The 25718-nt window shown below is 42.5% G+C and overlaps 1 protein-coding gene across 1 annotated transcript in view; it reads left to right on the plus strand.

Moving 5' to 3' along the window:
• The window catches only part of gtf2e1 (general transcription factor IIE, polypeptide 1, alpha), a 67117-nt gene that overhangs the window by 22831 nt on the left and 18568 nt on the right, over positions 1–25718 (plus strand). Inside the window, exon 3 of the mRNA XM_055644281.1 lies at positions 21836–22037. Within this exon, the coding sequence (XP_055500256.1) occupies positions 21836–22037 (202 nt within the window). The remainder of the gene's footprint in view (positions 1–21835; positions 22038–25718) is intronic.

Genomic DNA, 25718 nt, shown 5'->3' on the forward strand with positions numbered 1-25718 from the left:
ACACTCATCTCTCCGCTGCCTTCAGGTAGAAGGTACAGGAACCTTCTAACCTTCTAACCTGAAATCTGCAACATCCAGGTTCAGGAACAGCTACTTCCCCCCCACAACCATCAGACTATTAAATACAACTTCAAACAAACTCTGAACTATAACAGCCTATTGCACTTTATCTGTGTATTTATGTGTGTGTGTATATATATATATATATATATATATATATTTTATGGTACATGATCAATCTGATTTGTATTCATGCCTACAATATTCAGTTCTGCTGCAGCAAGCAAGAATTTCATTGTCCTCTGTGGGACACATAACAATAAACTCTCTTGACTTGACTTATTTTAGGAAGGAGATGAGAAATGTCTTTAGTCAGAGGGTGGTGAATCTGTGGATTTTTTTGCCACAAAGGCTGTGGAGGCCGTCAGTGGATATTTTTAAAGCAGATATAAATATATCCTTGATTAGTACGGGTGTCAGAAGTTATGGGGAGAAGGCAGGAGAATGGGGTTAGGATGGAGAGATAGATCAGCCATGATTGAATGGCAGAGTAGACGATGATCTGAATGGCCTAATTCTACTATTCTTATGACCTTATGCTGAAATCTTAAGTAAAACACCAAGTGTGAAGAAGGGTCCCGACCTGAAATTTTGTCATCAATCCGAAGAAGGATTTCGGCCCGAAACGTTGCTTATTTCCTTCGCTCCATAGATGCTGCTGCACCCGCTGAGTTTCTCCAGCACTTTTGTCTACCTGAAATGTTGTCTATCTGTTCCCTCCACTGATACTACCTGACGTGCTGAGTTGCTCCAGCACTTTGTTTTTTACTTAAATTCTCCGAAGGTCACCACCTTGCCGTTTTGGAGGAGCTTGCGTGTGCCTCAGACCCTGTGGGCAAAACTGTCTGGAGCTGTGTGTGCACCTGGCAAGGTCACCCCTGGCGGGCAGGTCGTGGAGGGGGTCTCTGGCACAGCACAGCCCAAGAAGACTACCTCGACCTGGTTGACCAGGCAGAGGGTGGTGGCCAGCCGGTGGAACACCTCAACGGCAGAGAAGGTAAAAGAAAGCCGCAGCAGGGAGAGACTCCCAACTATACTGGTGTCCATGCCATTGGAGCCAGCTCTGTCTCTGTCAAGATCTGTGCACCAGTCTCCCCACGTTAGAAGATGTCACGCACCAGCATCCACCTGAAGGGAATAGGGATTATGGCTCCAGGATCGGCCTCCTCACACATCTCAAGACCTCCAGGACCCACAGGAGGATAATCATACTAAACTTCAAATGATCGCCAATGACGGTGAATGTGGAATTTCAAAGCTTGCCTGAGTAAAAAATCGTCAGAATGGCAGAGAAAAACATCCAGTTTGGGGAAAGCAATGTGTCATTAGTCTGGCCTGTATGTGTCCTCGTCCACATTGGGTCAACTGCCCCAATTCAGCAACAATTGGGGATGGACAATAAATGGTGGTGGCCTGAGTGAAACACCCCGATTCTGTGAAGGGTGTATAGGAAAATTCTCAAACTCCAAGGAACAGGATGTTATCTTAAGGCGAGCGAGGAAACGTTTTTATTCCTCCATTGGCATAAACAACATGTTTACGTGTTGATTAGGCCGTATTTTCTATTTGTTTAATCCTCTCCATATTGTAATAATATTTTTAGATTGCCAAAAGGTTGGGGAGATATAAAGATGGATTGTGATGTTAGAGTTGATATTTAAATACATTGAATTTCAATGACCCAAAAGTAGATTCCATACATATGCTCTTGGTAAGTAACCAGTATTGTTGTGGCTTATTAAAGGGGCTGTCCAACTTGGGCGACCTAATCTGCAAGTTTAGAAGAGTGTCTTCGACCTTCAAACTCGCAGCATGACCAACACGTGGTCCTAGGAGCTCCTATGAGGTCGCCGGAACTCTCCTTCATGCTCGGGGGAAGTTCCCGAATACTCGTGGTCTCAGCTACGTTGCGGAAAATTTTTCAGCATGTTGAAAAATTTTCCGCGAGTAAAACTTGGTTGGCATGGGTCTTTTGAACTCGTAGCGGAGTGGGGTCGCTATTTACTTACAGGCAGTCGAGGGCAGCCGTAGGCAATCTCCTTCGCTGACCGGACAGTTTGATTGGCTCATTGGAGTTTTCTTTCTCCCCCCCCCCTTTCTCATCCCCCCCTTTTTCCTACCCCCACCTTTCTCCCCACTCTTTCTATCCCCCCCCTTTCTATCCCCCCCCTTTCTATCCCTCCCTCCTTCTCCCCCTCTTTCCCCCTCTTTCATGCCCCTTTCCTCCCCCCCCTCTTTCTCCCCCCCTTTCTCTCCACCCCCTCTTTCTCTCCCCCCCCCCCCCCCTTTCTCTCCACCCCCTCTTTCTCTCCCCCCCTTTTTTTTCACCCCCCTTTTCTCTCCCACCCCCTTCTCCCCCCCCCCTTCTCTCACCCCCCCCCTTCTCTCTCCCCCCCTTTCTCTCTCCCTCTCCCCCCTCCCTCTCTCTCCCACCCCCTTCTCTCTCCCCCCCCCTTCTCTCTCCCCTCCCCCCCCCCTCCCCAGATCGGTCCAGCTGGAGGCTTTCCAGGCGAGTGCCCTCGAGCTTGAAGGTCGAGGACACTCTTCCTGACTCGCGGATTAGTCGGCCAAGTGGGACAGCCCCTTTAGACAATTTATTTATGCGGATGCGATGTTTCACTTACGAGCCGCGTGGAAAAAGTGAGCACTCAGTCTTTTTCCTATTTTAGTGTAGTTTATTGTCATGTGTACTGAGGTACAGTGAAAAGGGTAGAGGATTCTAACACTGGAGGGCTTAAGGTAGGAGGGGAGAGATTTACTAGGAATGTCAGGGGTAACTTTTTCACTCGGAGGCTAGTCCACATCTGGAATGAGCTGTCAGAGAAAGTTTTCTAATCAAGGCATTCTTGAGAAATGCCATGATTACTTCAGTCCATTACGTTTCAAAAAATCGTGTTGATCGGCTGACGGGTCAATAGAGGGCAGCACATCACCAATGGTCATAAAGCAAGCTGAGATCTGTTATAATCTGCATTAACATTGTAACACGACTGTGTCTTATTATGCTAAACTAAATATATATGATTTGAGTCATCTATATTATTGGCATTTGAGTCGAGCGTTGAGAGTATTTAATTGTTATCTACCGGCAACAGAACGATTAAATTCTTGCGTGCTGCAGCTTTCCAGGCCCGTTATTTGAATATATAGCAATACACAATAAATTTCACTGACACAATAAATGAATAATCCAGTAATACTAGGAAACTAGACCATAATAGTGCAAAATGGAAGGCCATGATGAAACAAAAACAAAGTCCATGGTAGATCATAGTTGCAAAGGTTGGTGTTAATGTTGTCTAGTGTTCAAGAGCTTGACAGTTGTGGGGAGGAAGCCGTTCTTGAACCTAGTGGTCCCAGTTTTCAGGCTCCTGTATCCTCTTCCCAAAGCTGGTAGTGAACTGAGTGTGGGTCTTTGATGATATTGGCTGCCTGCTTAAGGCAGCGCCTCCTGGAGATATTTTGATGCTGGGGAGGTCAGTACCTGCGATGGACAATGTCGACCAGTCTCTCCAGCCTCCTTTGTTCCTGGGCTAAACTTATCAGATCAGATGGACCCCGGATCTATATTTCTCAAGGAGAAATTTAGAGAACTGACTAAACAGAAATTGGATAGTTTTTCCAAAGATCTGCCAGAGACTTGATGGTTCAAATGACTTTCTATGCTGTTTAATACATATTTTAATAGATCTTTTTTGGGATGTTTGCAGTCATTTGGTATATTTGTAAGACTTGGAGTGTTATATTCTGTAGTATAATGTAAAGTATTCACTTATGACCGTGGAAACAGCATGTGAAAACAAGCAAAGAGATTGACAGCACTGCATTGGGAAGCTAGAAATATTTCAGCCTAGTGGTATGAATATTGATTTCTCTAACTTCAAATAGTCCCAGAGTTCCCTCTCTTTCCATTGCACCAGCTTCTTGTTTCCACCCAACAAACAGCTAACAATGGCCTGTTTCCTTTATCATCGCTACTGTTTTGCATATCTGTCATTCGTTGTTCTATACCTCTCTACATCATCCTTTATATCTCTCGTTTCCCTTTCCCCCCCGACTAGTCTGAAAAAGGGTCTCGACCCTAAACGTCACCCATTCCTTCTCTCCAAAGATGCTGCTTGTCCCACTGTGTTACTCCAGCATTTTGTGTCTACTTGAATTATAAAATACATAAACAATAAGTTTTCAAAAGAATCATTTTTATAGAGTAATAAATTTTGCATATGCATATGCCATGTTCAGATGTGGTATGTAATTTAATTTGCGAGGTAATCACAACTTTTAAATACATGTTTATCATATGTAATTACGGCATTGAAATGTGTATTACGGGATGTGCTAATATTGTGGTCATTGGAAAATGGTAGATTGTTGCAAAGGTTTTCGGACTATACATTTCTTGAAGAGCAACAATGGTTCATCGTTTATCATATGCAATCTAATTGCTAAATCTATTTTTCTCCCTTTGTTCAGGGAGCTATATTGAAGGGTGGTAAAAAAAAAGAGTATCTCTATGATTCCTGAATTTAAAGGACAATAAACTAGTTCCATTGTTTGAGCAAAACTCAAAGTGCTTGAGGAAGGAATTCAGCAGTTCAGGCAGTATCCATGGAGGGGATGGACAGACTACACTTTGGGTTGGGACCCTTCTTCAGACCTACTGGGTCGACCTGAAACATCGTCTGTCCATTCCCTCCAGAAATGCTGCCTAACCCACTGAGTTTCTCCAGCACTTTGTGCTTTGCTCTGGATTCCAGCGTCTGTAGTTATCCATATTTCCATTACTTGTTCTACTTGCATGTTTGCTTTTAGCGGCACTTGAGCAAGCACACTATCATCCTCCTAACACCAAGGATTTGTTTGCCTGTTCATAGTGTTTAGCAGATCACCTCACATTTTTCTGCTAACTTTTTCACGCACTCAATCTATCGATGCGTGTTCCCTTTCAGACATTCAACACCCTTCCCATACCTCACACTGCCAGATCAAACGCTGTTTCCTAAAAGTTTTCCTTTCTTACTCAGATGGTGATCACCTGGGGAGTCTTCTATGCTATGGCTTTCAGATGCCAATCTACATACTTCATGTAGATGAAGTATGTTTCCTGCTTCCCTGCTTCTCTCAAATCATCCAATAATACATTTTAAATGTCAATTACAATTTTGGTTATCCAAAACATATAATACTATATAACCATATAACAATTACAGCACGGAAGCAGGCCATCTCGACCCTTCTAGTCCGTGCCGAACACATATTCTCCCCTAGTCCCATATACCTGCGCTCAGATCATAACTCTCCATTCCTTTCCCGTCCATATAACTTATCCAATTTATTTTTAAATGATGAAAACGAACCTGTCTCCACCACCTTCACTGGAAGCTCATTCTACACAGCCACCACTCTCTGAGTAAAGAAGTTCCCCCTCATGTTACCCCTAAACTTCTGTCCCTTAATTCTCAAGTCATGTCCCCTTGTTTGAATCTTCCCTACTCTCAGTGGGAAAAGCTTATCCACGTCAACTCTGTCTATCCCTCTCATCATTTTAAAGACCTCTATCAAGTCCACCCTTAACCTTCTGCGCTCAAAAGAATAAAGCCCTAACTTGTTCAACCTTTCGCTGTAACTTAGTTGCTGAAACCCAGGCAACATTCTAGTAAATCTCCTCTGTACTCTCTCTTTGTTGACATCTTTCCTATAATTAGGCGACCAAAATTGTACACCATACTCCAGAATTGGCCTCACTAATACCTTGTACAATTTTAACATTACCTCCCAACTTCTATACTCAATGCTCTGATTTATAAAGGCCAGCACACCAAAAGCTTTCTTTACCATCCTATCTACATGAGATTCCACTTTCAGGGAACTGTGCACAGTTATTCCCAGATCCCTCTGTTCACCTGCATTCTTCAATTCCCTACCATTTACCATGTACGTCCTATTTTGATTTGTCCTGCCAAGATGCAGCACCTCACACTTATCAGCATTAAACTCCATCTGCCATCTTTCAGCCCACTCTTCCAACTGGCATAAATCTCTCTGTAGACTTTGAAAATCTACTTCATTACCCGCAACCCCACCTATCTTAGTATCATCTCCATACTTACTAATCCAATTTACCACATCATCATCCAGATCGTTGATGTACATGACAAACAACAGTGGACCCAACACAGATCCCTGTGGCACCCCACTAGTCACTGGCCTCCAACCTGACAAACAACCATCCACCATTACTCTCTGGCATCTCCCATTGAGCCACTATTGAATCCATCTTGCTACTCCACCATTAATACCCAACAATTGAACCTTCTTAACCAACCTTCCGTGAGGAACCTTGTCAAAGGCCTTGCTGAAGTCCATATATACAACATCCACTGCTTTACCCTCATCAATTTCCCGAGTAACCTCGTCAAAAAATTCAAGAAGATTAGTCAAACATGACCTTCCAGGCACAAATCCATGTTGACTGTTCCTAATCAGACCCTGTTTATCCAGATGCTTATATATATTATCTCTAAGTATCCTTTCCATTAATTTTCCCACCACTGAAGTCAAACTAACAGGTCTGTAATTGCTAGGTTTACTCTTAGACCCCTTTTTAAACAATGGAACAACATGCGCAGTACGCCAATCCTCCGGCACTATTCCCGTTTCTAATGACATTTGAAACATTTCTGTCATAGCCCCTGCTATTTCTACACTAACTTCCCCCAATGTCCTAAGGAATATGCTGTTCGGACCTGGAGACTTATCCACTTTTATATTTCTCAAAAGTGTCAGTACTTCTTCTTCTTTGAATCTCATAGTTTCCATAGCTACTCTACTTGTTTCCCTTACCTCACATAATTCAATATCCTTCTCCTTGGTGAATACCGAAGAAAAGAAATTGTTCAATATCTCCCCCATCTCTTTGGATTTACTTTCACCTTACTTGCCAAAGCAACCTCATATCTTCTTTTAGCTTTTCTAATTTCTTTCTTAAGATTCTTTTTACATTTGTTATACTCCTCAAGCACCTCATTTACTCCATGCTGCCTATAATTATTGTAGAATTCGCTCTTTTTCCGATCCAGGGGTCCAATTTCCCTTGAAAACCATGGCTCTTTCCAATTTTTACTATTTCCTTTCAACCGAAAAGGGACATAAAGATTCTGTACTCTTAAAATTTCACCTTTAAATGTCCTCCATTTCTCTTCTACATCTTTCCCATTAAAAAAACTGTCCCAATTTACTCCTTTTAAATCCTTTCGCATCTCCTCAAAGTTAGCCTTTCTCCAATCAAAAATCTCAACCCTAGGACCACTTCTGACCCTCTCCATAATTATATTGAAACTAATGGTATTGTGATCACTGGTCCCGAACTGTTCCCCAACGCATACCTCTGCCACCTGACCCGTCTCATTTCCTAACAGGAGGTCCAGCACTGCCCCTTCTCAAGTAGGTACTTCTATGTATTGCTGCAAAAAACTATCCTGCACACATTTTACAAACTCCAACCCATCCAGCCCATTTACAGAATGTGTTTCCCAGTCTATGTGTGGAAAATTGAAATCTCCCACAATCACTACCTTATGCTTACTACTAATATCTGCAATCTCCTTACATATTTGCTCTTCCAATTCTCGCTCCCCATTTGGCGGTCTATAATACACCCCTATAAGTTGCTACCCCTTTCCCATTTCTCAGTTCCACCCAAATAGCCTCCCTAGACGAGCCCTCTAATCTATCATGCCAAAGCACTGCTGTAATATCTTCCCTGATAAGCAATGCCACACCTCCACCTCTTGCCCCTCCAATTCTATCACACCTGAAGCAACAAAATCCTGGAATATTTAGTTTCCAATCACAGCCCTCCTGCAACCATGTTTCACTGATCGCCACAACATCATACTTCCAGATGTCAATCCAGGCTCTAAGTTCATCCACCTTTCTTACAATGCTCCTAGCATTAAAATATACACATTTAAGAAACCCACCCTCTCTTATTCTCTGTTTATTTTCTATTTCTTCTCTCTCCCCTACATTTTGGGTCAGAGTGCTACCCTTCTCTGCCTCCTGCCTCACACACTGACTGCTAGCTTTCCCAATTCTTCCTCAAATCCTCACTAAAGCTTCTACCCTTTACCTTAAATCATTTCCCACTGGCTATCTCGGCTGAGGAGGAAGTCTCTTATTACCTGCCCTATCAATGTCCTTCAAAGCTTTGTATAACTTAATCAGGTCCTGTTCTTTTTCTCTTCATCAGCCAATTTAAGGTAATATGGTGGCCAGTCTTCTGTGGACACTGCCCAAATGTAATAATATCCCTCCTATATTGTGGTGATCTTAATTACGAACAGTAATCCAACTGCAGCTTATATAAGGTAGACAAAAGTGCTGGAGAAACTCAGCGGGTGCAGCAGCATCTATGGAGCGAAGGAAATAGGCAACGTTTCGGCCCGAAACGTTGCCTATTTCCTTCGCTCCATAGATGCTGCTGCACCCGCTGAGTTTCTCCAGCACTTTTGTCTACCTTCGATTTTCCAGCATCTGCAGTTCCTTCTTAAACACTGCAGCTTATATAATGTTTATCTTGTTTTCTACGGTGGGTATTAACCAGCATCTGCAGTTCTTTGTTTCTACTAATGTTGTATATGTAGTTGTACTATAGGCTTTCCTGCTCTTCTGCACTCTTGACTATTGAAGACAAATATCCCCTCTGCCTTTTTAACCACTTTATCCAGCTGTGCTCTAGCCTTCTTGGATCCATGGACGTGCACTAAGGTCCCCCTGCTCCCCAGTACTCCCTAGCGTCCCATTATTGACTGTGTATATCCTAGCCTGGTTAAGTCGTCCCAAAACATATCGCCTTTCATTTTCAAGGATTAAATTCCATCTGCCTTTGCTTTGCACATTTTATCAGCTCATCAATATAATTTCACAGGTGAAGGCAGCCCTCTTCACTACCAATAACACCATTAATAACAATTTTCCGGCCATCTGCAAACTTGCTTATTATGCTGTCTACATTAATACCCAGATCATTTATGAATATAACAGGCAGCAGCCAGCACTGATATCTCTGTACACCATTGGTCACAGGCTTCCAATCGTAAAGCCAGCTTTTGCACTATTACCCTCTGACTGGCACCAAGCTAAATGTATCCAGTAAAACATCTGTGCCTTATTGGCAACGTATGGTTAATTCAGATTTTAAGGGAATAGCATTTTTTTAAATTTTGTTACAAAAATATTCACAGACAATTTTGCAATCTTTCCTTGAAGACCTTGAATGATACTTTGATCCAGACCCTTCCCATCACTGAACATAGACACAAAATGCATGAGTAACTCAGCGGGACAGACAGCAACTCTGGAAAGTAGGAATGGGGTCCATTCGCACCGTGTCCACACTGATCAGCGATCCCCGTACACTAACACTATCCTGTACACCAGGGATAATTGACAATTTTTACTGAAGCCAATTAACCTACAAATCTATATGTCTTTGGAGTGTGGGAGGAAACCGGAGCACCCAGAGAAAACCCATGTGGTCACGGGGAGAACGTATAAACTCTGTACAGACAGCACCCGTAGTCAGGATCGAACCCGGGTCTCTGGCGCTGTAAGGCAGCAGCTCTAATGCTGTGCCACCGTGCCGCCCTGTGTGTTTGCTGTTTGATAGCCTATCATGGCTTTGAAGATTATGATGTTAGTGACCTGGATGATTAAACTTAAAAAATAACAACAATAAGCAACATTTTAAAATTAATTCACTGTTAAAAATGACAAAGATCATTACAGTTTAATTTTCCTTTGTAAGCCATTATAGGTTCAAGTTAGTTCTCAGTTAGAAGCTTATTTTCCCCTTTGTTGCAGGACCTATTCTGCCAACAGGAGGCTGGATTTAGTACTATGATGCAGTGGCGCAGCTGGTAGAGTCACTGGCTCACAGCACCAGAGACTCTGGTTCAATCCCGACCTTGGGAAATGTGCACCTTCTCCCGTGACTGAGTGGGTTTCTCCGGGTGCTCCGGTTTCCTTTCACATCCAAAAGACGTACGAGTTTGCAGGGTAATTGGTCTCTGTGAATAGCCCATGGTGTATGGGGAGTGGATGTGAATGTGAGATGATAGATCATAATGCAAAGGGGTGGTTATGATCGCCGTGTATGCAGGCTTGTTCCCATGCTGTAAATCCAAACTAAACCATGAGTGAGCTTTCAGTTCCCTTCTTGACCTCCAAGTCACCTCAAGGTTGGAACTTGCCAAGCTTTTTCCTTAATGGAAGAACGTTAATTCATTGTTTTCCTTTATTCCCAAGTTTCCACCAACCCCATCATGAAATGACCATGACATTCTTTTCATTCATTTTGCTGAAAGATGGGCAAATATCATTCCAATTGTGCCAGATAGAAATTAATGACAGTCTCCTGACTTGATTACTGCATCTAATTGGTAGGCAGGTGATTTGCTCTGATTGGCAACAAGCTGCTAAATAAATACATTTTTAAAAAGCCGAGCTGAAAGAATTAAGACATTATTTCCACTCAAGGGAGTATGACAGGCTAATATCAGATAATTTGCTACTTGCTCTATGTGTCTGCTTTAAAGGTAAATAAATTGAACACATTTTTTTTTAAATCCCTCTTGCTGATGTGACAGACATTCTGCATCTAAAAACTGCTTATTTGTCTGTTCTTGCTCCATAGTAACAACAACAGACCAGTAAAATCTAATTCTGTAAGAAAGCTGATGTCATTGATTGCAGTAAAATTCCCTTGTCACTTTGAAAATGCAGTAGAGCTGAGCTGAAAAGCTGGAGGATATACAGCCCGATTTGAATAGGCTCTTATTGTGATGCGTTATTGTATCATTTACTGGAGTGGTTTTGCTAAATTATAATAAATAAAATGTTTGCACATTTTTTCATTATATGTTGTGGAGCACTCTTCAATTTTTCTTACCAAAAAACCATATACGCAGTTAAACATGGCAGCATTTTTTTTTAAACTCTTGTAAAAGGGCAGATTTTGTTTGCTTCTCTCCATCTCCTATGGCAAGGTGCATGTAGAAAAAAATAGTTGCGATTGCTTCTTTATTCTGTTACTGGTGTTTCATCCATATTCAACGGGTGTAATTTTCTCCTGTGACGTTCATGCTGTGTTCTTTCACTGACTTAGTTCATATGCAATACTATAGCAAACAATAGCTTGCTCTGCTGCAGTGCACCTCAATCAAGAAAGCTGCGATTGATAGACTTTGAGTCTTTAAATAGATTTTTTTTTGTCTTGGCTTTTATTCCATTTTCTCACAAGGAAGTGAATTATTCAATGCGCGTGTAAGGAGCAATTCTAATAAGAGGAATTGTTCTTCCTTTGTAGGCTTCATCCTTTGGTTTTCTATGGATGAAATCATGGTAAGGAAATTAAATAAGAAAAAAAAATCTACGGTTTCACTAGTGATTTGGCAATTTGTTTCCTTGCAAGCTGTTTTCTTAAATCTTTTATTACTGTATTACAATTATTTTGGTGCTACTTATTTTTAAATAAGAACTTGGCAGCTTAAAGCTGAATCTTGTACAATGTATTATTGTGAACATTATTATATACTCCCTGCAGATAGTTCTAATAAGGTTTGAAAATATGGACATGCTACTTAGATCACTTTTGGAAACCATCCAAATGATGTTTCTACTGCCTTTCAAAGTGTCATAAAAAGAATTTAATAATTAAAGCATGTTTGGATTCAACATTAACGCTCCTTTAGGTTTATCTGGGTTGGTGTTTGCACTTGGAAGCTATTAATTCATTAAAACATAGTTTGGGGATAATATTGTGTCAATTCAGTCAAATGTTGGCTGGAGATTAGGAAACAGACGATCAGAATTTCTGATTGAATCAGATTGTTCAGTTGTTTTTGACAGAGAACTGAGCTTCTTACCACATTTCCTCTGAATCCATATAACCATATTATAAAAATATGGAAACATGCCATACCCTTCTAGTCCGTCACTTTCCCCTAGAAACCATCCAGACCATAACCCTCCATTCCCTGCCCATCCATATAACTATCCAATTTATTTTTAAATGATAAAAACGAACCTGCCTCCACCACCTTCACTGGAAGCTCATTCCACACAGCCACCACTCTCTGAGTAAAGAAGTTCCCCTTCATGTTACCCCTAAACTTCAGGTTTCTCATGGGTCCCCTGGTTTGAATTTCCCTACTTGTGGGAGCTTTTCCATCAACTCTGTCTATCCCTCTCATCATTTTAAAACATCAAGTAGTTTCTGGGATAATATTGTGTCAATTCAGTCAAATGTGGCTGGAGATTAGCGAAACAGAACGATCAGAATTCGAGCTGGAGATTAGGAAACAGACGAACAGAATTTCTGATTGAATCCCAGATTCTAGTAAATCTCCTCTGTACTCTCTATTTTGTTGACATCCTTCCTATAATTGGGCGACCAAAATTGTACACCATACTCCAGAATTGGCCTCACCAATGCCTTGTACAATTTTAACATTACATCCCAACTTCTATACAATGCTCTGATTTATAAAGGCCAGCACACCAAAAGCTTTCAATCCACATCCACAATGTTGCCTGCTTCAGCCCATCTGCTGTTGAGCCATTCTCTCATCTGACCTATCATCCTTCTCAAACCATTCAAGTTTCTCTTTCAAGCATAGAGTGCTTCGTAGTGATATGTGCCAGCATGGGAACAATTAATTTCATACTTGCAGGAGTTTAACAGGCCAGTATTTACAGTACTCAGATAATATATTATCTTTTTAAATCAATAAATTAGTGACCTTAATACTAATCCAAAAACTGACGTCCTTAGTGCAAGCAAAGGCAGGCCATAGAAGATCATAGTTGTTGAGGTTAGTGTTGTGCAGTGTTCAAAAGTCGGGTGGCTGGAAAGAAGCTGCTCTTGAACCTAGTGTCTAAGTTTCAGAACCTGTTCCTTCTTCCAGATGGGAGGAGTGAAATGAGAGCATGGCCAGGGTGGTGTTGGTCTCTGATAATGCTGACTGCCTTTTGGAGGTAGTGCCTCCTGTAGATCCCTTCGATGGTGAGAAGAATCAGAATAACATTTTATTGCCCAAGTATGTATACATACTAGCAATTTGCCTTGGTGCTTTGCTCGCACATGGTAAAAACACGATATACAGCAGACAATTAAAAAAAAAACATTATAATTTAAATGTGAAAATAAAGTACCAGAGTAAAAAGAGGCTACAGACCTTTGGCTGTTGAGTAGAGCCACCGCTCGTGGGAAGAAGCTGTTTTTATGCCTGGCTGTGGCGGCCTAGATAGTCCGCAGTTGCCTCCCAGAGGGAAGTGCTTCAAAGAGTTTGTGGCCAGGGTGAGAGTGGTCAGAAATTATCTTACCTGCTCGCTTCCTGGCCCTTGCAGTGTACAGTTTGTCAATGGGGGGAAGGTTGCAGCCAATAACTTTCTTGGCGCTGCAGCCTCCAGATGTCATGTTTGGTGGCTGAGCCAAACCAGACCATGATGGAGAAGATGAGGACAGACTCTATGATGGCCATGTAAAACTGGATCATCATTGCCTGAGCAGGTTGTGTTTCATCAGCTGCTGCAGGAAGTACATCCTATGTTGGGCCTTTTTGACGGTGGAGTCGATGGTGGCCTCCCATTTAAGGACCCTGGAGATAAGGGTTCTGAGGAACTGAAATGTCTCCACAGTTGTGACTGTGGTGTTGTTGATGGTGAGTGGGGGTGGGGGGTCTACAATCAATTCCACTGCCTTAAGAGCATTGAGCTCCAGGTTGTTGCAATGCTAGCTGTGTCACTTCCTGTCTGTAGGCAGATTCCTCCCCATCCTGGATCAGCCGAATCCAACCTGTGATGGACTGGGCAGTGTCCACCACTCCCTGTCAACACTGCCGCAAATGTGTTGTCCTGACCCACAGCAACTCCAAATTCAACAAGATCTCACATTTTTAATTCTTATCAGAATCAGATTTTATTCGCCAAGTATGTTTTGCAACATACGAGGAATTTCACATATCTATTTTAAATCCCACCATAACCATTCATAATTTTCTGTAGTTTGTAAATTATTAGGCAGGCTTTTGTGTTATCTAGAGTCATAGAGCACAGGGACATGCCACATTACATCCAACCGTCCAGCTCCTAAAATGGGTTAGGATAGAATTGGCACAAAACAAACAGTGTAGACTCAGTGGGCCAAAGGCCTGCTTCTTTGTGGTGTCTCTTTGGCTGTTTTCCAGTCCCATTTACACTAATCCTACACTAATTTGTTATTACTGTCACATTTCCATTAGTTCCCACCAGACTATCTCTTGCCTAAATACCTGAGGTGTCTTTTAACAATGGCTCTCGACCCTTTAGTCTGTGCCGAACACATATTCCCCTAGTCCCACTCAGACCATAACCTCCATTCTTCCCCATCCATTAACTATCCAATTTATTTTTAAATGATCAAAAACGAACCTGCCTCCACCACCTTCACTGGAAGCTCATTCCACACAGCTACCACTCTCTGAGTAAAGAAGTTCCCCCTCATGTTACCCCTAAACTTCAGTCCCTTAATTCTCATGTCATGTCCCCTTGTTTGAATCTTCCCTACTCTCAGTGGGAAAAGCTTTTCCACGTCAACTCTGTCTATCCCTCTCATCATTTTAAAAACCTCTATCAAGTCCCCCCTTAACCTTCTGTGCTCCAAAGAATAAAGCCCTAACTTGTTCAACCTGCCAACATGCATGTCTTTTGGCTGAGGGAGTAAACTGGAGCACCAAGAGGCACATCAATGCCTCAGGTTCCACACAGACGTCCCTGAAGGTCAGGATGGAGCACAGGTGGCTGAAGCTGAGACAGCCGCTCTACCTGATGCTAAATACGACAAATCCATTCCTACCCATTCTCGTTGATGGGTGTGATCAACGGAACATCCTTTAAAAAAATTGCTAGCATTTTTCATGTTCATAAGTGATAGGAGTAGAATTAGGCCATTCAATCACGGCTGATCTATCTCTCCCTCCTAACCCCATTCTCCTGCATTCTTCCCTATAACCCCTGACACCCGTACTAATCATGAATCTATCTATCTCTGCCTTAAATATACCCACTGACTGAATTCCACCACCCTCTGACTAAAATTCCTCCTCATCTCCTTCCTAAAAGAACGTCTTTTAATTCTGAGGTTATGACCTCTAGTCCGAGACTCTCCCATTAGTGGAAACATCCTCTCCACATCCACTCTATGCAAGCCTTTCACTATTCTGCACGTTTCAATGAGGTCCCCCCCACATTCTTCTAAACTCCAGCGCGTACAGGCCCAGTGCTGTCAAACGCTCATCATATGTCAATATATTTTTGTTGTTCAGAGTATTGCCCACTTTTTTGCCAACTGGTTCTGAAGCTCTTGACTGGTAGAAAGGCAGGGCAAACACGGACTTTCAACCTCCTATTTACTGTCAATTTCCATTGTAAGCTTATGCACAGAATCGTAGATTATTAATCTATGGCTGGCATCAATGCATGTTCCTGCTTCACTGGCACACATTTAAATAAGAATCTTAATTTTTAATCTTCTCCACATTGTTCTAAGGTGATATAGTGCAGTTCATCTGCTGGACTGAGGTCAGATACAACATATTTTGAACTACATAGCTTTGTTCTATAGCTACACGGGGATTGCTTCTCACAGCCGGATTCAAGAAAGCTCTGTGGCCAAGAAGAGAATTTGAAGCAGGAGGAGTAGGTCATTTGTCTGTTTGCGCTGCTCTGCGGCTCAGTACAATCATGGCTGAGCATTCACCTCCCTTCTATTTTCCTGCGATCAGAGTAACAAATTGTGATGCTGGAGAAAGGAATGTAAGTGGAAGGGGAGGATGTGGGGAGAAGTAGGTGCAGCCTTGGGGGGGTCGAGAGAGGGGGGGGGGTCGTTTATAGTTATCTGAAATTGAAGAATTCAATGTTCTTATTTGGACACTCTGTTCTACAGTTCTATACACCGCAGCTAATACAACCATCCGTCCATCAACCTAATCCGTCAAGGCTAACAAGATCTTTGTGTGTTTCTATTAAATCACCTCTCATTCTTCGAAACTATGGAGTGCATAGACCCATAGAGTGCAAATTTCCATCTGGCAAATTGATTTGGGGAACCTTCATTTAACTCTTTCTATTTCAGATCTTTCTCCTCTCTTCCGTCATTAAATGTTGAGATCAGACCTGCACACAATGTTCCAGGTGTGATTTTAACATAGTGCAGTCTTATGTCCTTATGCTTGTACTCAAATTATCTTGCAATAAAGGCAAACATGTTAATAAAAGAGAACTGTAGATGTTGATTTATACTAACGAACAGCACAAAGTGCTGGAGTAACTCAGCAGGCCAGGCAGCATCTCTGGAAAACATGGATAGGTGATGTTTCGGGTCAGGTTGGGACTTCATCTGACTCATTGTAGTGAGGGGGGGGGGGGGGGGGGGGGGGGAGGGTGCTAGGAGCAAGAGAAGACCAGTACAAATCATGGCCAGCACCAGATGACTTTGGAGAGGGTGGTTCCCTGGTAGGTTGCTGACTAGGTGATGGTTCAATCCCAAGAGATACCTTGTTGCGTACTGTGGAACTGCTTAACTGACTTTTAGTGGAAGGGGGGGTGAGGGGGTAGAAGAACGAGGGGAGGGGTGAGCATTTAAAAGTTACCAAAAAATAGAGAATTCAATGTTGATAACTTCGGCTTGTAAGCTACCCAAACAAAATGTGAGGTGTTGTTCCTCCAATTTGTGTTGGCCTCACTCTGACAATGGAGGAGGCCCAGGACGGAGAGGTCGGTGTGGGAATGGGAAGGGGAGTTAAAGTGGAAGTTAAAGGCTAACATGGTGCTTGTCTTTCTAATTGCCTCATGTACCTGTACTCCCAGTGATATATGTAGGTGGACACACAGATCCCTCCGTGTTAGTACCTTACTATCTCTCAGCCTTTAAGAAAAATGCTCAACTTTCTTTTTAAGAAATCACGTTTTCCCACATTATATTCCATCTACCATGATTTACTATGAAGAAGGGTTTCGACCCGAAACGTTGCCCATTTCCTTCGCTCCATAGATGCTGCCTTGCCCGCTGAGTTTCTCCAGCATTTCTGTCTACCATGATTTATCTGTTTTCCAGCCTGCCCATATCACCCTGACGTTTATCTGCATCCTTGTCACAACCCACACTGTCAACCAGCCTGGCATCCTCTGCAGGGTTGGGTATTAGTCATCGAGTCACGCAGCAAGGAAATAGGCTCTTCGGCCCAACATGTCCATGCCGACAAGATGCCCCGTGTACGCTAGTCCCATTTGCCTGCGTTTGGCCCATATCCCTCAAAGCCTTTCCTATCCATGTATTTTAAGCCTTTCTTTCCCGATCCAAATCATTGATCGAGATTATGATCATCTGAAGCCTCGGAACTAATCCCTGTAGCACTCCGCAAGTCACAGCCTCCCGATTAGAAAATTAGCCATTTATCCCCACTCTCTGTTTTGTTCATTCATCTGTTCTCAAAATCGAACCAATATCTTACTCATTCCTTGTGCTCTAATTCTATTTTATAACTTTGTGTTGCAAGTCCAAACCCTCTCAGTTATTTTGCCAGTTACAGCTTTAAAAAACACTGGATTTCACTGGAAATAGGCAGGAGTCTTAGTGAAATGTGATCATGTCGAAATCATTTGATAGCGCATACACTTACAATTTCCGACATTCCTTTTTGAGAATATGACCACATTTTCATCATGCCCGCTTAAAATGGGTGCTTGCTGGATTGTGCTGACATTTTGTTTAGATTTATTATTACCTTTATACGTGCATTGCTTCTAAAAAAGAGGCTATTATTGCCTGCTCATTTCATTCCCAAATTTATCCTTTTAAAGGAAGAGCTGAGGATCTAGAAACTGGTTTGTTATCAAAGTCAAACCTTCCTAACCAATCGTTCAGAAGCATTCAGACCACTTGATCATGGGAAATGAGTGGATCCAAGTTTCATTGCTTTAATGGACTAAAATTGAGAGATGGTAGGGTAGACAGAGCCCTTTTCCCGGAGTAGAAATGTACTAGAAGGCATAGTATTAAGCCCCTGTCTCACGATGCAAGTTTACCCAAGAGCTCTAACTCGTGGTACTTCATCACGAGTATTTTTTTACTCTTGGACATTTTTCATAGTGTTGAAAAAACTTCACGAGTTACCGCGTTTCCCGAGTACCTGCCGTTTGCGTTACGAGCCGCTAAGAGACATCCACGAGCTCCGACGTACCCGCTACGTACATTCTACGTACTTACCACAAGTTTTTTGGGGTTTTTTAACTCGGGAGAGCTCTTGGGTAAATTCGCATCGTGGGACAGGGGTTTAAGGTGAGAGGGGCAAAATTTAAAGGGGACGTGTGGGACAAGTTTTTTTCACACTATCTAAAAGCTTCCTAAATACCACAATCATATCTGCCTCCACCACTACCTCTGATAGCCTGCAACGCACCCACCATCAGAGGTAGTGGTGGAGGCAGATATGATTGTGGTATTTAGGAAGCTTTTAGATAGGCTCATGGATGTGGAGGGATAATCACCTGCAGGTAGATTAGTTTATCTAGGCAACGTGTTTGGCACGGACATTGTGTGCCGTAGAGTTTTTGCTCCTTTGCTACACTCAATCATACTGTAAGTAACCCTGTAAAAATCCACTCGAACCATTTAATAAGGAAGGAACAAAAAATGAAGAGACCAGATGTGGGTCGCGTTCACCAGCAGGGTCTGAAAATTAATTAAATGCCCAAATTTCACTTCTGCCCAGCTCAAGCAAGGTAATTGGTGTTAACCCAAAAGGTTTCAGCATGTCTCTCCACTGATTCTGCTTGATCTGACTATTGGCAGCATTTTCTTCTACAGGTTTGCAGTCATTTTGCTTTTCAAAGAACATGAGTAAGGTTGTGGCCAAAGCAGCAAGCCTCCAAGTGTGAGGAATCGTGTTTGAGCTTGGTTCTGAGTTGTACGGCATGTTTCAGGCAGATTGTGTGGCCCGCTAATACGTGGCTTTACTGCAAATTAGTTTAGAGGCCCTTGCCTACATCTTTCCACAGCTTCAATATCACCAAGTGTAGGAGACACAAATTAATCACTATGCTCAAAAATAAATGTATATTAAAATACCTGATTTTGAAATGCACCCCATTAATCTATTCATTTCAGCTTTTACTTCGGCCTGTAAAATGTAGCTAGAGGACGTTCACTAGAGCATGGTCATTTCAAGTTTAGTATCGAGAGTCAAGTGCCTTAATTGTTATATGTGCCGGCAACTTAATGAATTTCTTACCTGCTGCAGCTTTACTGGCCCCTTGATACCATAACACACAGATAATAAATATAGAATAATTAACACTACAATGAATTAACCATAACACAAAGTAATCATAATAGCGCTAAACCGTAGTCCCGAATGCAACCAAAAATGCTGCCCATATAAGATCATGTATGCATGAGGTCAGTGTTGTGCAGTGTTCAACAGCCTGATGTTGCAGGGAAGAAGCTGTTCTTCAATCTAAAGATCATGGTTTTTGGGCTCCTGCACCTTCTTCCCAATGGTAGTAAGGAAATGAGAGTGTGGCCAGGGCATTGTTAGCCTTAGTTTTACAGGCCATTTCTGAAGAATCATAACATACCATGAATTTTTTAAAAAAACGCAAATTGCTGGAGTAACTCAGTGGATCAAACTGAAGAAGGATCCCAACCCATCCATGTTCACCAGGGATGCTGCCTGACGGACTGAGTTACTCCAGCACTTTTTTTTTGTAAACCACCATCTGCAGTTCCTTGTGTCTACTTTGTGCAACACATCATGATTGTTTGATTTGTATTTGTGAGATAATAGACTGATGTAAACGGGGTAATACCCCCTTTATTGCTAAATAAATACAAATGTTAAATCTTGTAAAATGCTAATTCTGAATATTTTCTGAAATCTCAATTTGCAGTTGCGTTTGCTGTTATTTAGATTAGTTTATTGTGAACAGTGAAAAGCTTTTGTTGTGTGCTACCCAGTCAGTGGAAAGTCGAAACGTAATTACAATCTAACTGTGTCCAGATACAGGATAAGGGAATAATGGGGATTTAAGAGTGCGGCAAATTGCAGATCCACTTCTGTGACTAACACATAGTCGCCTGGATTGACGCCATCTTGGATTGTCTGACTATATAGAATTATTTAATTTTATTGATTTGTTATCTTACATTGCAAGCGGTCAACAGTGATGAGTGGACACGGACAGAGCTACGATTGCAGCTTGACGCACGGCTACTCGTTCAGCTGAGACGGTGCAGATGGGAGCGATGCAGGGTTCTCAGCAGTCTGGGTGTCGGGGCTTGTGGATGGTGCCATCTGTTTTCCGTCCTGCTCACTTTTCTCTGCACATGAGAGGGACTGATATCTTCGGCCCTGCTGAGAGCAGCATCAGGGGAGCACCAGTGCGTGCAGTGTCTACACTTGGCAAATCCTGGCCTTGTCCTAAAATAAACTAAAAACAGATGGCAAAGTGAATAATTTATATCATGATAGAATAATATGACCTGTTAACTGCTGGTCTTCAATGGAAAAGGCGATTTATATTCAAAGAGCCTGAAAGGTATTCTCTTCTTTTGGACGTAATTGAAAGCCTTGTTCAGCTTTAATATTGTATGTGTTTAAGAAGGAACTGCAGATGCTGGAAAGTCGAAGGTACCAGAGCGGGCAACATTTTCACACTGAGGGTGATGGATAAATGTAACGAGCTGTCAGAGGAGGTATTTGAGGCAGGTGCCATTTAAGATACTTGGACAGGTACATGGATAGGAAAGGTTTAGAGGAATATGGGCCAAATGCAGGCAAATGGGATTAGCGTAGATGGGGCATGTTGAGCGACACAAACAAGTTCAGCCGAAGGGCCTGTTTCCACACAGACCCTATTATTCTATGTTTATTTTTTCGTTCCAGTAGTTTGTTAAATAAGTTAACTTGAAGAAATCAGATTGGTATCACTCAAAACATATCGTTAATACTCCAACAGTGTAATAACAGTATCATGTGGAGTCAGTGTCAGAGTGAGGCCAAATGCAAATTAGAGAAATGCCACCTCCTATTTTGCTTGGACCGCTTATATAACCCAGCGGTATGAATTTTGATTTCTCTAACTTCAAGTAACCCTTACTTTCCCCCTCTCTCTGTCCCTCCCCCACCCTAGTTCTCTGACTAGTTTCACTGTCCTTCTGATTAATTTTACTGTTCGTACACCTTGTTGTCACCTTCCCGTCAGCCAACAATGAACCATTCTACATTTCCTTGATCATCGTCTGCTTTGATCTGTCGTTTTCACACCTTGCCCGTCCATATCTCTAGCTTCTCACTTGACTCTGTTGAAGAAGGGTCTCGACCTGAAGCGTCACCTATCCCTTCTCTCTCTCGAGATGCTGCTGGTCCCGCTGAGTTACTCCAGCATTTTGTGTCTCACTTCAAGTGGAATATGTTTGTTTAGGTGCAATGTGCCTTTAAGGAAGGGTGGCCTGGGCTTGCTTTAGACAAGTACATGGATAGGAAATGTTCAGATGAATACGGGCCAAACCCAAAGCAAATGGGACTAGCTTAGACTGGGCACCATGGAGGCGTTGGGCCGAAGGGCCTGTTTCTGTGCTGTAAGACACTGGGTAAATTAGCCAATGATTGATTTATTAATATCAAGGTAATCTACTGTGAGAGGTTTACTGGAAGATGCCATTTTGTGCCCGCAGGAACCTTCCGATGCACTTTCTGTCAGACTGAGGTTGAAGAGGATGAATCTGCGTTACCAAAGAAGGACGCCAGAACACTTTTGGCAAGGTTCAATGAACAGATTGAACCAATCTATGCTCTACTGCGTGAAACTGAAGATGTTAACCTGGCTTATGAAATCCTGGAGCCAGAACCGACAGAAATTCCGTCACTCAGAGCAAGGTTCGTTTACATTCTCAACTTTAAAAAAAATCTACCGAGTATCAAAGATGTGAAAGATCGGGCTGTGCTTTGGTTCTTCCAAGCTTGAAGAAGATGACGTTCAAACAGCCTTTCCTCTGCTTTAGATAGAAGCATTTAAGACAGTTTCCTTCCTCAAATGAGAGCTTGCTCTTGCCAGCAGCTGAAGTGTAAACCTACATAGAGTGTGTGCCATGATACATGAAAAGCTGAAAATAGATATATGGGCTAAAATATACTTCAACTCAATTAGTTTAGTTTAGTTCAAAATAAATTGGAAATTATGGAAACGGTCAATTAAGAAATTACCTATTTTAAAAGGAGTATTTAAGTAGGAAGATGATAATAATGATGGCCTGAGAGATTTTTGGACATGAAGCTAATTTCGTCAGACCGACCTACTTCCTCAAAGCTCCAGAGACCGGGTTTGATCCTGACCTCGTGTGGAGATTGTACCTTTTCTCTGTAACCGCGTGGGTTTCCTCTGGGTGCTCCGGTTTCCTTCCAGACCCCAAAGGCGTGTGGGGTTATAGGTTAATTGGCCTCTGTAAATTGTCCCTAGTGTGTGGGGAGTGGATGAGAAGGTGGGATAACCTAGAACTAGTGTGAACGTGTGATCAATGGTCGGATTGGACTCGGTGGGGTGCAGGGCCCGGTTCCATGCTGTATCTCTTAACTAAACTAATTTGCTCCTAAATCAAGCAGCATGGTGGCGTAGCAGTAGAGCTACTGCTTTATTCGCCAGAGACCTGGGTTCGATCCTGACTAGGGGAGCTTGTCTGTACGGAATTTGTATGTTCTCCCCGTGACCCGCGTGAGTTTTCTTCGAGATCTTTGGTTTCCTCCCACACTTCAAAGTAGGTTAATTGGCTTGGTATCAAATGTAAAGTTGCCCCTAGTATGTGGAGGGTAGTGTTAATGTGCGGGGATTGCTGGTCGGCGCGGACCCGGTGGGCTGAAGGGCCTGTTTCCGCACTGTATATCTAAACTTGAACAATAGCTCCAATCATTAAAGCACTCCGTGTACTAGCTGAACACGACGTACTCGTTCCTTCCGTTGTATTTGATTTCATTTCCTTTCAGTCACATTATTAATCATTGCATTTTAATTCTCCAGTGTGAGAACAATGAACATTTAGCACACGAAGTCCCGTCAGGTTTTAAAACAAATGCAGTTGTCATTTTAAGATTGGATGCGTTGGCCTCCTTTTGACTCAAGATTTTGAGGGAGGTGAGGGGAGATTCTTTGTCTCAAGTCCTGGTAACAGTATCTTGCTTCTGCCCACTGCAGGTAACTACGGCATTGCTAGCTTTAGTTTGGTAACAAGCAGAACCATTTACCAACCAGCCGTGTTAAATATTTTCCTTGGTATGATGCGCGTGCTTTGATTGTCTCTTCATTCTAATTTTAACACTCTCGGTATTAAATTCCATTTCTTTACCAAGTCGAGCAGTTGTCTCTGAATTAAATGTAACATTTTAAATCTCTTTCTCTTTGTCTCATCTGTCATTAAGTTGGTAAGAGCGCAGAGATCTATGAGGATGTTGCCAGGACGCGAGTGCCTGAACTGTCGGGATAGGTTGGACAGGCTGGGACTTTATTCCTTGGCGGGCAGGAGGCTGAGGGGATGAACTTGTAGAGGGGTATAAAATCATGAGGGGGTTTGATGGGGTGAATGCACAGGGTCTTTTACACAGAGTGGGGCAATCGAGAACCATAGGTTTAAGGTGAGAAGGGAAAGATTTAATAGGAACCTGAGAACTAATCTTTTCACACAGAGGGTGGTGGGTACACATAACGAACTGCCAGAGGAGGTAGTTGAGGCAGTTACTATAACCACATCTGAAAGACATTTGAACAGGTACATGGAGAGGAAATATTTAGAGGGATGTGGGCCAAATGGAAGCAAATAGGACTAGGTTGAATGAGTTGGGCAACAAGTTGTGCAAAGGCATGAATGTTGGGCAAAAAGCCCGTTTCTGTGCTGTATGGCTATATGAGTCCAAAAACAAATCTGAATTTTGTATTTAGATTTTCAGAATACACAAATGCTGTTTTTGCATTGATACAAAATCTCCAGTTATTTCTACCAATCAATCAATCAATCAACCTTTATTGTCATCTTGCAAGCAACAGTTGTACAGTGCAAAATGAGAAGACGTTTCCCAGGGAATACCGGAGCATCGCACATGAAATTTAAAACATTTCACACATAATAACACTAAAAACAATCCAGTCCCTGATGGAACAGTATAAATAGTTAAAAGCAGGTAAAACACAACGTTAAAATACAATAAACCAATCATAAAAATGTCCGGGGCAGCTGATTTGAGTGGCCAGTGCCAGTTATTAAAGTGTCCGTGCCAAGCCGCAGAATCAGGTGACTGTGAGTACAGAGTGACTGTTTAGCAGCCTCACAGCCTGTGGTAGGAAGCTGTTTAGCAGTCTTGTAGTCCGGGCTTTGATGCTTCGATATCTCTTGCCTGATGGCAGGAGATCCAGGTGTATGTGGAGGGGGTGCAGTTTGTCCTTAGCAATTCTCTGAGCTTTTTTCAGACAGCGGCTCTGGAACAGTTCTTGTACCGAGGGTAGGGAGACGCCAATGATCCTCTCTGCTCCCCTCACTACCCTCTGCAGAGCCTTCCTGTCCGAGCAGTTGCAGGTGGAGTACCACGTATTTATGCAGTACCACTCAATCTATCTCCATATACTCTGACCTGTGAACCTCAATCACTTCCCCCATTATCAACTGAAACATGGCTCTGTTTCACATCCGCACTCCACACGTTTCCACGCACTGTTCCTATCGGGTACAACCTTAGATCAGATTCCATAATAACATGTTGGGATGCAATCTGGAAAAACATTTTTGAAGTCTTCTGGTAAACCTTTCTTCAAAGGGGTTATTCAGCTAAATGTTACATACCAGGGCAGCATCTTTTTATGAGAATGATCCCAGGAATGAGTGGGTTAACATATGATGTGCGTTTGGCAGCACTGGGCCTGTACTCGCTGGAGTTTAGAAGGATGAGGGGAGACCTCGGTGAAACTTACAGAATAGTGAAGGGCTTGGATAGAGTGGATGTGGAGAGGATGCTTTCACTAGTGGAAGAGTCTAGGGCTAGAGGTCATAGCCTCAGGGAAAAAAAGACCATTCCTTTAGGAAGGAGATGAGGAGAAATTTCTTTAGTCAGAGGTTGGTGAATCTGTGGAATTCCTTGCCACAGAAGGCTGTGGCGGCCAAGTCAATAGATATTTTTAAGGTAGAGACATACATTTTTGAATAATACGGGTGTCAGGGGTTATGGGGAGAAGGAAGGAGAATGGAGTTGAGGGGAGAGTTAGATCAGCCATGATTGCATGGCAGAGTAGACTTGATGAGCTGAATTACGTAATTCTGCTCCTATCACTTATGAACATGAAAGTTGAATATTGGGTAGAGTCAGTGCTTGTTGTCGTCGACAAAAAGGTGGCGTTATCAGTGTTATAAAAAAGCACGGTGGGTAACTTTTTTTCTGTCTCATTGGATTTCTGATTTTTTGGTTCAAAAAGTTATGTGCCTGTTTTAATATTATCTCTAGTGTGTCAAGTGCAACAGTAGTACTCATTGTTGTACAAGAAGGGAGCAAAGCAGAACAGTGGAAACTATAGGCCGGTTAATC

This window comes from Leucoraja erinacea, chromosome 13 (assembly GCF_028641065.1).
Source record: "Leucoraja erinacea ecotype New England chromosome 13, Leri_hhj_1, whole genome shotgun sequence".
Classification (NCBI taxonomy): domain Eukaryota; kingdom Metazoa; phylum Chordata; class Chondrichthyes; order Rajiformes; family Rajidae; genus Leucoraja; species Leucoraja erinaceus.